The 15,178-nt window shown below is 38.4% G+C and overlaps 1 protein-coding gene across 1 annotated transcript in view; it reads right to left on the bottom strand.

Annotated features, from left to right (window-relative positions):
• Positions 1-15,178, bottom strand: part of Med14 (mediator complex subunit 14) — an 84,734-nt gene that overhangs the window by 29,086 nt on the left and 40,470 nt on the right. Inside the window, 6 exon segments of the mRNA XM_027433168.2 lie at positions 721-867; positions 958-1,118; positions 7,470-7,546; positions 9,846-9,980; positions 10,862-11,056; positions 13,574-13,733. Of these exon segments, the coding sequence (XP_027288969.1) occupies positions 721-867; positions 958-1,118; positions 7,470-7,546; positions 9,846-9,980; positions 10,862-11,056; positions 13,574-13,733 (875 nt within the window).

Genomic DNA, 15,178 nt, shown 5'->3' on the forward strand with positions numbered 1-15,178 from the left:
TAGTTTTTCTTGTTTACCAGACTCAGAAAAGAAACTTACTAAAGAAGTGTAAAAGGTGGAAAGACATTAAAAGATTATTTGATAGTGCAAATTAGAATAGGAAGAGAATTAGGTACAACCTTTTGGACTCACCAAGACAGGATAGATATGGAGTATTTTTCTCTGAATTTGTCAAATGCAAATGGACTAGACATTTTGATGTACTTATTGCCTGTATATATTGTATTTAGTTATTGTACTTATTGTATATAGTTTTTCTTATATTACTTATAGCCTCCTTTTTTAAATTTTAAACAAAAAAGGGAAATGTGGTGATATTTTGTTTATGATCTAATAAAGGTTGCCTGAAAAATCACAGCGCAAAGCTAGGCAGTCATAGAGGCCAGGCAGTGGTGGCACACACCTTAAATCCCAGCACTAAAGAGGAATATAAGGTGGGCAGAGACAGGAGTGCAGTGTATTTAGTCTGCAGTCACACTGAGGACAGGATCACACCTTTGGTCTGAACCTTGGTAGAGGTAACAACTCCAGTGGCTTGGCTGCTTTGCTTCTCTGATCTTTCAGCTTTCCTCCTAATATTTAACCCTGGGTTTTTAATACTAATACCAATTAGAATTCGTGCTCTATATACTTGACTATTCTCTTTTTAAAACAATGTACAAGTTTTATTTCTGTTACAGAAATAAGGTACTTTTAATTTAAAAGGAAGATTACATGTACCTGGTAGAGAGCGTGCAAATTCCAACACACACTCATATAACCGGGCAATGCTACTCCAATCATTAAGAAACATTTCAACTACTTTTCTACCACCAACAGGTTCAGATAACAGATTTTCATATGTCAGATAAACATGCCGGGACGGTCCTATAGGATTTAAAAGAGAAGATTAATAGTATAGTAATCAATAGCTTAAAACTTTACAAATATACAAAAACAGTATATAAAAGATCTCACCTTGCTCCCTGGTAGAAGTGCCATTAAGCGGACAATTTGCAAATACTAATTCTGCCACCCACGTGCGGTTATTTCTACCTTGTAATCGGAAAGTGCAATCAAGAAGAGAGCGGTCGAGGGCCTTTTGGGTTTCTTCATTTACTCCCTTACAGGGAGGAATTCTGGTGATGAAAGACAGCATTTGAAATGTACATTACACACAAAGACAAAAAACAATGAACAAAATGACAGACAGTATATGACATCAGAGCTTCAGGTCCTACCATGCTTCTAGATCCCTTCTACAAAGAAAGGAAGGAATTCCTAGCAATTGGTAATATTTAAGCCACATCAGTTCACATCAATCTATATTAGAACTTTTTTTCCTCCCCAAGACAGGGTTTCTCTGTGTAGCCCTGGATATCCTGTAATTCTCTCTGTAGACCAGGCTGGCCTTGAACTCAAATCTGCCTGACTCTGCCTTCCAATGCTGGAATTAAAGGTGTGCTCCACCACTCCCCAGCTCATGTTAACATTTTTAAATGAGGTTTGTCTTTGTCTTGTTCATTAAAAGGGGTTTACTTAAAAGGGTTCTAGAAAACCTCATCAAGAAAAAGCCAAGGGGGACAAAATACTTATAAATCCATTTTTGAAGACAGAATGACATAGTATAAATAATAAGGGTTCTAGAGTCAGGGACATGCACTAATTCTGATAGTCATATTTAATTGAATCTCAATCCCCCTACTATAAAAATCATAGAAAAATTTCTACTGATTATGGATCACTGATTAAAAAGGGATAAATACATATGTAGCTAATGGAACATGCATGCATATGTTAATTCCCACTTGGAGTAAAAGCAAATCTTAAAAAAGGCCTTCAATGCCCTAACAAAAGTCTGGGCTATTTGCCCTTTGCAACATCTTCCTTTGCAAGGAGTTGAACTTTGTGATAAATCTTGATTTGTATTAACTCATTTAACATACATAAAAGATACAAAAAAGGAAATGTAGTAGTTTGGCATCTTAAAACCATCCATTTTCCTTCTATAACTTTATAGACTATTCATCATACAATATTATGAGGTAAAATATTTTAGATGGTATTTCAGTAGCAGATGAAATAACAAGGTACTATATTAATTATATTATATCTCTCAACTCAAGAGTGGCTCTCGGATTTCACAATTATTCAATATCAAGGCACTAAAATGTATGTAACAAGAAATTTGCTTTTATTCTCTTATTCAGAATACCTAAAACAGAGCTTCTCACTTTGGCAACAATGTTATTTTGACAGGGAATCTTTGCTGTAGAGGGCTCTCTTGGGTCAAACAGTAGCACCTCTGACCTCCCATTTCTTAGTTAATGGTGAGCCTTCTGTTCCTTAAAAGGCAAATTTGTCCCACCTCCAAGTTGAAAACCACTAACCTATAATAACATCAAGAGACAGATTTTTAAATTTTTTACATGTGGTATATGTAGGTAGGGCAAAAGTCAGATACACTGCACAAAAACAATGTAGTATCACAATATTGTTGATTAAAGCTTACATCGCAGCTTCTCTTCGACATTCTGCTTTTTGTTTTGTTGTTTATCGATATGGTACAAGATGGCCTGGAACTTCAGCAAAACTCATGCCTTAAGTGACTAAGTTTCAAAATTAGTGGCAAGAGCCAAAACTACCAGACAACATGCAGCTGTTAAAAGTTTTTATAAAGCTAGCCAAGAAGAAAAAGATCAGAAAGATGAGGACAGGGGTAAGGCACAGGGGGGCTGGCAGATAGAGTGGGCCAGAGAGTCTGTGGCAGTACTTTGTGTGCATGTGGCCCTTGGTGGCTATCTTTGCTAGCATCCCAGAGCCATAGCTTGGGCAACACCCTTCATCTAACTCACTGGGGTCTCCAGGGCAGTCTCAGAAGTGGACTGCCAGCAGTGGAGGGCTTGGACCAAGCACCAGGCTCATTGCTCTGAGCTCTCAGCTGAGGCAGATGCATAGTAAATAGCCCCAAGAGAGGAGGGCAGGTGAAGAAGTAAAGTAGATGGTAGGAACCTGTAATAAACACTGTCATGAAAAAAGAGCTTCAACATCTATAAAAATCTGTGGGCCATACAGCTGATAAGATGGTAATGGCTAAAGTAACACCTAGTACAGAATCTGTGTGAAAAGGCTAGACAATTTTAACAAAAGAAACAAATATACATTAACTCTCTAGCATCTGTGGAGCTGCATAAGTCCAGTTCCACATCTCTATCAAACTCCAGAACTAGTTGGAAAAATCAAGATACAAACTATCTAGCTATTGATAGGCAACAGTGTAGGACAGGCTATTATTCCCTATAGAACATGACTCATCTTGTATCAGATGGTAACCCATGTCTGTAATACCAGCTACGCAAAGCTGAGGCAAAGCCTGAGCAACTGTAATTTACATAGACCCTGCATCCATTTTTTAAATAGTGTATGTACCATAGTGGTGGAGAAAATGCATTGAAGAAGAAGTTGCTCCATCCAAAATGCATTACAATAGTTGGGCTTGGTAACATGCTTATAATAATAGCACTAGGGAGGCAATCAATGCACAAGAATTAAACTTGCTACCTAATTTCAAGACAAAACAAAACAACACACCATCCAAGGGGGGGTGGTTTGAGAAACCCAGAATGCATGGCAATGTTGAAAGATAATTGTAAAACAGACAAATGACCCAGGCATATGTGGCTTTTATGGTCAAAGTCTACATAAATACTGAAACAGAAATGTTTGGATATATTTTGTAGATTTATCTTCCATGAACAATTTTGGGAGACAAGACAGATGTTCTGCTCCACAGTGTCCTCTATCCATGTTAAAAGTCAGGGACTGTTTAGAAGCCACACATGGACCAATGTATAATCTGTTACAGTCAGATCCAAACAATCATAGTGGATGGGTATTTCACCATCCGGTATTTGGACAAGCCATTTCTGAAACCAATGGTTTCCTACTAGCTTCTCGTGCTCAACTATTTATAATGGAGGGATACTGTTGGTCCAAATCAGAGTGTAGTTATGTTGTGGGAACAGACTGCTATCATAGAATTAGATGACACTTTTCTTTTAAAAATTTGTTTTGTAAGTATATACACACATGTGTCAAGGTCAGAGGACAACTTTCCCAAGTCAGTTCTCTTCTTCCACCATGTGGATCCTGAGGATTAAACTAAGGTAGACAAGCTTGGCGGCAGATACCTTTGCCAGGGAGCCATCTCTTGAGTTTGCTCCAGTACCTTGTTATGGAGAGCCTTAAGCAATCTGGCATATCCCAGATTACTTCCTGTAAATTCCTCTCAGAAAAGCATTTGTATGTAAATGTATACTTAGTTTTTAATATGTAAGGATGAATGAAGAGACAGACACACAGGGGGCAGGAGGACATGACAAAGCTGTATGATTCTCTATCCAATTGTGAAGTGTCTTGACATTAATACTAATGACGAGTGCTTAGTATACAAGTTGAGACCAAAACTGAGTGCATCATGTTACAAATAGGTCATTTTATATCTAAAGTAACCAGTTTTCTCTAGACTGCCCTTTAAAAAAAAGTAATTAACTGCTTCGTGTCCTCCCCCCCCCTTTTTGGTTTATCTGGAGATTTTAGGCATAGTGTTTACCTGGCATGGATCAATAGAACAAGAGGTTTATATTTAAAGAAAATTCCACAAGCTGACTTCCACTTAAACGACTCAAGTTTATTTTGCTGAAATGTTTAAGTAACTGTCTAAGTGATTCTTGGGCATTCTCCTAACAAACAGATTTCCCTTCAGTTACACTAAACTAAATTACCTTATGTTATCTACATATTTCTGTACATATGTATTTATTTTCTTTTCTAAGACAGGGTCTCCTGCAGACCAGACTGAGTTTACACTCACTGTGTAGGCAATGATAACTAGAACTTATTCTTCTCAGCTCAGCACAGTGATACAAATCGGTAATCCCAGAAATTGCAAGGTAGGAGCAGGCCATCCTCAGCTACATAGCAAGTTTGTGTCCACCTTGGGATATGAGAGTCTCTGTGTTAAATGGGTGGGGGCACACAGAACTCCTTCTCTCCACTTGTCTCAACCTAGTAAGTACAGGAATTACAAGCATAAACCATCCACATTCAACTTGTGCATTTGTCATGATGGTGTTTGTACCCTATTTGGAGTACCGAACAAATGCACTTTACATTTTTAATAACAATAAAATGTTAGCCAACCATGGTTCTGATGTAGCTTGGATGGTGGAACTCTTGTATAGCAAGCAGGAGGCCTTAGGTTCAATCCCAGGTATCATGCATGACTCAGTTTGTATACTATCTTTTATTACTACCATAGAGACTTGACTTAGATAATTATATTTTAGATATTTATAGAAATCACATATGCTACCTGGGCATAATGGCTTATGTCTATAATCCAAGGAATCAGGAAGTTTAGTGAGGAGGATCACCATGTTCAAGACTAGCCTGGGCTATAGAGTGAGATCGGTCTCATACTATTGCCCTAGAAAGTAAGAAAGAAAATACTGAGGACTTGCCCACCCTTACTTCTTATAACACAGCCATTCCGGGGGAAGCTCTAAAGTAGCCTATTCAGATGGACATTTCATCTTGAGCTTGAGAATATATAAATGCAGACATATCTTCCTTCCACATTAGGTAGATTTTTTTCTATCAGATCCATTTGGTTATAAAATGAAAGCACAAAATCTGCCTGAATATTTCCAAGTGAAAACTAAGGTAAATATAAAACTCCTTTCTCAACTACAACAGACCTCTGAAAGTACATTAAATGTCAATTTTTAGTTTTTGTTGCTAATGTCAGATTTTTGATACAGGGTCACTTTTAGTCATGCCAGTATGATTACATGAATAGAGAAAATAAAACCAGATCCCTCCTAAAAGAATCTGATAAAACTATTACTGTAAAATATACAAGAATAAAGAGCAATGAACAGAGATGGTTCAGCAGTTAAGATCACTGTTTACTCTTCCAGAGAGCCAAAATTCAATTCCCAGGACACACATGGGCAATTCACGACCACTTGTAACTACAGTTCCTTCAAGGGCATTGCACACAGCAGTACACAGACATGCATGCAGATTAAAAAACTATACACATAAAAAGTTTTAAATAATATAAACTACAAACTAAGGAAAACATTTCATAAACAAAGAGGGTTAACTTTATTTGAAAACTTTCAAAAACTTAAAAAAGTGTCATTTAGACAGCTACTCCCTGGGTGATGTTTCTCTAGTATTGAACAACCTGAGAAATTAGGTTAAAGTCCTCTAGGGAACCTGTTTTTGTTTCTTGAGATGAGCATCTCACTATGATGTCCACACTGGTCTTGATGCTCTGGGCTCAGCCTCTTAAGTAACTGAGATATATAGGAATGTGTTGCAGCTTCCAGTTTCTGATAGTTTCTTAGAAGTTCTAAATTGCTTAAAGGCATAAGACTCTATGGGCTCGAACCCTTCCAGGTTACATCTCCATGTTCACCTCTCCTTATCTCCTGCCTTGCTGAACATTCAGGTCCAGCATGCTGAGCTTTCTCTTACCTCCAACCATTAACATTAGCAGTTACGACCTTCTACTCTAACCCCATGTCCCCTGTCCTCTGGCTAATTTTCATCACTCCCAGTCTGAGTACAACTGGCACTTTCTCAGGAATTTCCATAGTGACTTCCAAACTAATCCACATCTCCCAGCAATGTGAATCCAAAGCATCCTAAAGGTCCTTACAAAAAAAAAAATCAAGCCTGAAACAACAGTAAATTATGTTTAACAAATGAAAGAGATGCAGTGGAATGATGCCCTCTCTGGTGTTGGATTGGAACTCAACAGGCTAAAGAGAATATCCCCTGGACCTGAGCAATTCTACACAGAAATCCATCACATACACAGGTGTGAGCTCTGCTTTACGCTGTTTCATAGGAGAGATATTGTTCTTCAGTGTGGCTACAATATGTGTTACTGTGGGATAACCCTTCTGTACACTGTGAATATGTTTTACTCTCACTGGTTAATAATAAAACTGATTTGGCCTACACCTAGTCAGAATAAGGCTAAGGGGAAAGCTAAACTGAAAATACAGAGAGGGCCGGGAGTTGGTGGTGCACCCCTTTAATCCCAGCACTCGGGAGGCAAAGGCAGAGGCAGGCAGATCTCTATGAGTTCCAGATCTACAGAGCGAGTGCCAGGACAGGCTCCAAAACTACAGAGAAACTCTGTCTCGAAAAAGAAAATACAGACAGGAAGAAGGGCAGAGTCAGGAGATGTGAGCCAGTCGCCAGAGGAACAAGAAGTACTAGAGGACAGGTCAAGCCATGAGCCACAAGCCACATGGCAAAATGCAGATTAATAGAACTAATTAGTAATAAGTCTGAGCTATAGGCCAAGCATTTTGTAATTAAGCTTTTTTGTGATTATTTGGGACCAGGCAGGAAAGCTCCACCTCCATTTACAGTGTGGCACCACGTTTAGACACAGAACAGGGGCTTACTTTAATAATCGAATTGCATGGCTGAAGCCATCACCTTCCACTTGCACTCCCTGATGTGGTATCTCCAGGTTGGACAACTGGAAAGAGAAAAGGCACAGTAGTATTAAACTGTTTATTTTACAAAAGAAACCAGCTTTTCTCTGCATCTTATCTATTTTCATCCCATCTGTTCTAAGGCCAGTGTTTCTCAAAGTGACAATTTATCAGGCACGATCCCTGTTCTTATTAATAGACTTCCATGGAACCTATAGTAAGGCAAGTGCAAGGCAAAGGAGCTTCAGCCTCTTTAGCTTAAGGAAAATCTCCACAGTAGACAAGTCTTCAAAATTCAGGAGATAAAACCACTCATTTTTTTTTTTGCTACAAGCTAAAAGTAATCCAAAATCAGTTCAAGTAGTTCCAAATGAAGCAACTGGTTTTATTTGTGATTCTACTGTTTGATCAAAATGAAACTAAAGTCAGGCAAATGTAGGCTGAAACTCATTCAGTGGAGTGCCAAGATAGGAAGGCATGCCAGAAGGTCCTCTAAATAGCAAAGCAATGCTTGACCTCAGTAAACAAAGGCAAGTCTTCTTTTTACATACCCTGTTCCAATAATGATTTAAATGTTTGCTTACCCTACTTTAAGGACCAGAAAGAACAGAAGTTTAGAAAGCAAGCTAATGACCAAGTAGATAATGGAAGTTCAGACTCAAAAGCAAAGTGAGAACAGCTCAAAAAAGGACTTGCTATCAAGAGAGAAACACTGATATTAAAATGACATGTAGTTATTCACACCACAGTGTACATTATTATGTAAGTGAGAAATTTGCTTGTCTTGGTTTTAACATATCAACCATTTTGAATGAGAGATTGTAGTCAAGTTTTTTAAAAACTTAAATGCATTCAAACATGGACTGTAGGTAGTTCCCATGTGTACAGCATGTACGGATCACAGGAGAAGGACAAAGATACCTGTGCACAAGCATCAGTCAGTCCCATGTACACCTGCAAAAAGCATGTTATTTCTGCCAATTCTGGCCTATGTAACAATGCATTGCATTGCCCCCAAATTGTGTATCTACTCTCTTTTCACCATCAGGGTAATAATTGAGTGATAATCCTATAATCAATAAGATCAAAGAGGAAGAACACACTAAGTAAATCTGAAGCATGAATAGTGTTCCATATAATATAGCAGCTAAGGCTAGTTGCTACCCTCTGAAAATCCCTTCTTTTGGAAATACAAAAAACACAAGTTGAAAAAATGGAGCTACGGGGCTGAAGAGATGGCTCAGGATTTAAGAGCACTGGCTGCTTTTGCAAAGGAGCAGGCTCAATTCCCAGCACTTACATGCCAGCTAACAACTGTTTGTAACTCCAGTTCTAGGAGTTATACAAAACACCAATGCATACACATTAAAAAAAAACTAATAAAAAGAAAAGAAAAAAAGGTTGCAGCAGGCACAATGACATATGACTGTAATCCCATCACAGGAAAGTAGAAGCAAAACCACAAGGAATTAAAGTTTATCCTTAGCTACATAGCAAGTTTAAGGCCAGCCTACACTATATACGACCATTTTTCAAAAAAAAATGAATAAATAAAAGCAGAGTGGTTATCCCCCTTTATGTTCATATTTGGAAATGAGAGTAGATATCACAACACCATATTCTTTTTTAATGATTTATTTTTATGTGCATTGGTATTTTGTCTGGGTCAAGGTGTCAGATACCCTGGAGCTGAAGTCACGGACAGTGGTGAGCTGCCATATGGATGCTGGGAATTGAATCCAGGTCCTCTGGAAGAGCAGTCAATGCTCTTAACTGCTCAGCCATCTCTTCAGACTGATTTTGCATTAGCCAACTGCTTCTTACATAACATCAAAGTAAATATTTAATTTAATATTTTTCAAATTTACCTCTCAGAAATGAGTCCAGTGTTATTAGTACTCAAACAATACATATTATTTTACCAACTCTAAGAGCCATTCGTTATTAACTAGCCATTTATGATAGACTTAATGTTCCTACTATGAAGTAGAGGGTGTTAATTCTTTGTTGTTTATTTATTTATTTTTTTCACGACAAGATTTCTCTGTGTAACAGTCATGGCTGTCCTGGAACTCACTTTGTAGACCAGGCTAGCCTTGAACTCACTGAGATCTGCCTGCCTCTGCCTCCAGAGGCAGAGGTGTGCACCAACAATGCCCAGCAAAGATGTTAATTTTTTAAAGTTTTCTACTTTCATTCATTGGGAAGAATTTAATTTACATTATCTAAAGAGAAGAATTCGAGGTGATGGAATGGGAAACAAAAGAGTTTGTGTGGATCTGAGACCAGTTCTCCTGCTACAGCCATGCTACTTGAGTTAACACTTGAAAATTCCCAACTCACCTCCAATCGAAGTCCTACAAATGGCATGTTAGTGTCACACATTGCGACAAAATGAGCTAGAACTTTATTGAAGGCACACATTTCTCCTGATCGTTTGGCTTTCTTGCATTCTATTGGACATGGGTCATCAGACAACTAGAAATTTAAAAAAAAAATTTAAGAAACTGTGTGAAAAATTACATGTGATACAATTCATGAAAGCAATGGAAGTTCTACAACAAAGCTTGGGGCTAACCCAAACAAATGTGGCTCTAAACAAAGGCATATTGAGCAAACCATAACCCAGACACAAGTAATTTGTAAATATTTTATGTTTAGCAACTTCTTTTGTGGAAAATTATCAATTAAAACAAAAGTATTTGGTCAAATATGATAGTACACACCTGTAATTCTAGTGCTGAGGAAGCAGAACCAGAAACATTATGAATTTAAGGCCAGACTGGGCTACAAAGAAAGGTAACATACAAAAAAAAACTGTCCAAAGGGGGGGGGGAGGTTGGGAATGTAGCCCAGTGGAAGAGTGCTTTGCCTAGAGTGCACAAACCCCTGGGTTCCATTTTTAACACCACCCCTACCCTCAAAAAAGGAAGAAGTGTTCTGAAGAAAATGTGGATAACTGTTTTACTGCTGCCTGTACCTTAAAGGGGACATTTAATTCTTTTCTGTTTAAAAATAATGAAACTAAGTGTGGTACCATATGCCTGTATACCTAGCACTTGGGGAGTATGCAAATTTAGAAGACAGAATTAGTAACATAACAAGTCACAGGCCAGCCAAATCTATACAGGAAGATCACACAGCAAAATAAAAGAGGTATCCAGGCATGGTGGTGCATGCCTTTAATCTCAGCATTCAGGAAGCAGAGGTAGGCAGATCGCTGGAATCAGACTCCAGCCTGGTCAAAAAAAAGAAAAAAAAACAAAAGAGTAATAACAAATTTTAAAAATACAATAAAATGGGATGGGAGTTGCAAAAACATTAATACAAATAAGCTCTGTGCTTCTATGTGACCATACCTTGTGCTTGGTACCAGTTCTGGTCTGTTTCCCAATCTTTGTATAGGAAATCAAGTCCTGAATGTTTTCCTTGAATTGCTGCAACAGCAGTGCCATGACTGGGCTGTCTTCACGGTCTGCAGTACTCACAGACATGAAGTAATACTTGTATGATAGCTGAGTGGGCTTATTGGGAACCTCAAGCATTTCTACAACCTAAAATAACCCAAATCAGAAAGAAGTGAGACCCAGTAGAATAAGAACCCGTGCACATTTCCCATCTTATATCAAGTATAGCTTGGAAGTGTTATTTTAAAAGACATCTAAATTAGATTTATAAGGAAAAATAACTGGGTGGGGGGCAGGGGAGGAGGAGAAGAAGGAACTGGAATTGACATGTAAAAGAAGCTTGTTTCTAAATTAAAATTAGTCTAATTACAACTATAAAAATAAAAAGGGAAAAACAAGAAAAAAGAAAAAACCACAATATTTTTTAAAGAATCATTCTTCGTAAGTATAATCTGTCTTCTAAAAAATAGCAATGGCGGGGCTGGAGAGATGGTTCAGAGGTTAAGAGCAGTGACTGCTCTTCCAGAGATCCTGAGTTCAATTCCCAGCAACCACATGGTGGCTCATAACCATCTGTAATGAGATCTGGTGCCCTCTTCTGGTGTGCAGGAATATATGCAGGCAAAACACTGTATACATAATAAATCTTTTTTAAAAATAGCAATGGCATAAAGAACATAAAAGCAACAATAAACACAAGAAATGAAATAATTAAATTATTGGCATTAGTCATTCTTGATATTCATATTTCTTATTATAAGTTGACAAAAAAAAACCTAAGTGGAGTAGTTCTTCTAGAATGGTATCTATTTTAAATTGGCCTTTTACCTTCCTTACCTGAGAAAACACTCGAAAAGTTCAATTATTGTGGCTGAGACAAATTAAGAGAAAAGAATGACAACTACCTCTCACCGGGAAAGATGTAAAAATAAATCCTCATTTTTATATGTGAGACAGGGTCTCATGTAGCCCAAGCTGGCCTTGAACTGCTGATCCTCCTGCCTCCTACTCCCAAGTGCCGGATTATGGACAAATTATCACCACATCCAGCTAAACGCTGAGTTTTAAACTGAAAAATGTGGCTACTCTGGGTACAACAAGAACAAGCTGCAGCGCTGAAATGGAGCTAACCATGCCAGTGCTATCCTAAGTGCCTCCTAAGAGTACCATGATGAGCCATAGCTTGTCTTTATTTTTGGGAAATAATAAGGACATAAAAAATGGTGTTTCTTGTCCAAAGTCACACAGTTGGTTTTTTTTCTCCTAGAAATTACACTGGATACACCTTCCTCTTACCCACTATGACAGCTTAGAAATGTCAATATATAGCTTAAAAAGACAGAGCATGAGGGCATTTTACAGTTGTAAGCTGCCATGTGGGTGCTGGGAATTGAACCGGGGTCCTCTGGAAGAGCAGTCAGTGTTCTTAACGACTGAGCCATGTCTCCAGGCCCCCCCCCCCTTTTAAGGTTTATTTATTATGTATACAACATTCTATCTGCATGTATGCTTGCACGCCAGAAGAGGGCACCAGACCTCATAGTTGTGAGCCACCATGTGGTTGCTGGGAATTGAACTCAGGACCTCTGGGACAGCAGACAGTGCTATTAACCTCTGAGCCATCTCTCAGCCCTGCATGAAGACATTTAGTGGCATGATAAATCCATATCCCTACTGAGACAGAGGTTACAAAATCTATACTGCACAAAAATAAAGTTTTGAGGCAGGCCTGGTAGGTCAGGATTTGAATCCCAGGTATTTGTAAAGCTAAATCAGGAAGATTACAGGTTTAAGGCTTGTGGATCGAGAGATAACTCAAGGTTAAGAGCACTAGCTGTTCTTCCAGAGGACCAGGGTTCAATTCCCACCACCCACATGGCAGTTCACAACTGTCTGTAACTCCAGACTCAGGAGATCATACCTCCTCTTCTGGCTTCTATATACATGTGGTACACAAACAGACATGTAGGCAACCATCAACATTAAAAACACACAAAAGTTCAAGGCCTGCCTTGCTAGAGAGCTGTGTTCAAGGAACTTGCACAATTAAGTGAAACCTTGTCTCTAAAAGTAAAAAAGGGCTCAGTGGTAAATGGCTTGCCTAGCATGTGTGAGACCTAGAGTCAATCCCCAGCAGCACCTACCTAATAATAAACCTCATCATACACTAAAAAGCACAGATTTTCATTGTATACAATTATATCACAACAGAAGTGACCAACAAATAGAAAGGGGGGAAAAGAAATTCTATACTTACAGATTCATATTCAACTAAAACCAAGTAAGTATGTCTGACACCAAACTCCTCCAAATCTTCATAATACTTATAGTTGATTGCACTCAATTGTTTGTATTTAACCAAATAGATAGTTAATTCCAATTAGAAACTAAGTTTTTCTTGTCTAGTACAAATAAAGCCTCACCAACAACCTAGGCCTCATTATGGTAGAGGCAGTAGAGTAAGAAATGGAAACTACCTTACATTTTTCAGTAGAGACCTGACTACTTTTCTGCCTTCATTAGTACCCCCTGTGTTGAAAATCCCTAAATGAAAGTCAGGTACTAAGCAAAATTCATTTGCAAATGAGATTAGACAAGACAGCTTTCTGAATACAACCAGACTTAGTGAACTTGTTCACTCCCAATCATACTTGGCATACTTACAATGTAGTACTGTGGAAGGCGGGTAAGTTTAATAAACAGCTTATTCTTAGAAAGGTTTCCAATGGGATGCGTTGAATAGTTGGAAAGCTGCAATGTTTCAGTGGTTATTGTAGGCAGATGCTTTATAGATTGTTTGCAACGCTGTTGGCCAAGCCAAAACCTTAACGAAAATCAACATCATTAAATCATAACTTTGGGGGTTAATTGTATGCCACTGATTTATATATTAAACAACACTAAAGAATAACTGAAATTTAGCTAATGGACACATGATCAAATCAATGAGTCATTCCTATAGTTTTGTATTTGGTTGCTAATTCTACTTCTACCATAAGAAATTTAAACTGCACTGTAAATAATTTGATTTTGGGGGGAGGAAAAATGAACTACAAACCTAAAATTATAGCTTAGTTTATCACACAGAATGCCAGATTCCCAATAATTAAAGACAGCCAAACCTAAACTCAACATCTTTCATAAGAAACCTAAAGCAAACTAAGAGATGGATGGTAGCATATGTCTTTAATCCCAGTGAGTTGAAGGACAGCCTGAGCTACAGAGTAAATTCCAGGACATCCAGGGACACACAGAAAAACCCTGTCTTGGGGGAAACACACACAAAATCACTATAAAGTGGGAAGAGCACATCAGCTGTTTAGTGTCAAACAATCAGCCCTGAAAACATACATTCATGTAAAAGTATATGGCTATACTGGTTATATTTACAAAGACGGAGATGCACGCACGCACGCACGCACGCACGCACGCACGCACGCACGCGCACGCACGCACGCACGCACGCACGCACGCACGCACGCACGCACGCACGCACGCACGCACGCACGCACGCGCATACAATAACAATTAGTGAGAAAAGAAGCCAGAAATTTGAAGCAGAGTAGGAAGGAATAAATGGGAGTTCTTGGAGGGAGGTATATTATAACCTAATAAAAAATAATCTAAGGGGCTCATAAAAAAAAACAACAAACAAGCATGAAACATTATTTCTGCTCTCATCATTGTAGACATAAGTCCTATATTTTAGAAAAAGTATGTGTAACTGCCCTCTTCTTTCCCTCCTTTTCAAGTAAGACAGTGGATTTTGTTTAGTTTGCTATAATACTCCTGTGGGTGCTTGAATGTAACCTGGCGGTCATCCTTGTGGCTAGGATAACATACAATTTAATATATGAAAAAGATAACACACTGGTTCACTCTTACTGATGCATAAAATACAAAACAAGGACTTTCACAGCAATATAGCAATGCCAAAAAGGCTCCACTTACAGAATAGGGTATAGGTTAGTTTGGGGAAAAGTGCTCTACCAAAACCCACATGTGGTACAAATGGTGTGCTAAGCATGTACATTGAAAATGTGTCAGAAAATATAACATCTTTTTTTTGGAGGGGGAGCTAAGATCAAGTGTAGAATATATTACATCTTGAGGACAGTTTGCCAGCTCAACCAAAAATGAAATGGGGGGGGTGTTCCTTCCATTTGTGTTTGTTTTTTGTTTTTGTTTGGAGACATATTCTGACCATGTAGCATGGTGGGCCTGCAACTCACTATGTAGATCAGACTGGTCCCTGAAGTCTCTGGCTGC

The sequence above is a fragment of the Cricetulus griseus genome, chromosome X (assembly GCF_003668045.3).
Source record: "Cricetulus griseus strain 17A/GY chromosome X, alternate assembly CriGri-PICRH-1.0, whole genome shotgun sequence".
NCBI classification, from domain to species: Eukaryota; Metazoa; Chordata; class Mammalia; order Rodentia; family Cricetidae; genus Cricetulus; species Cricetulus griseus.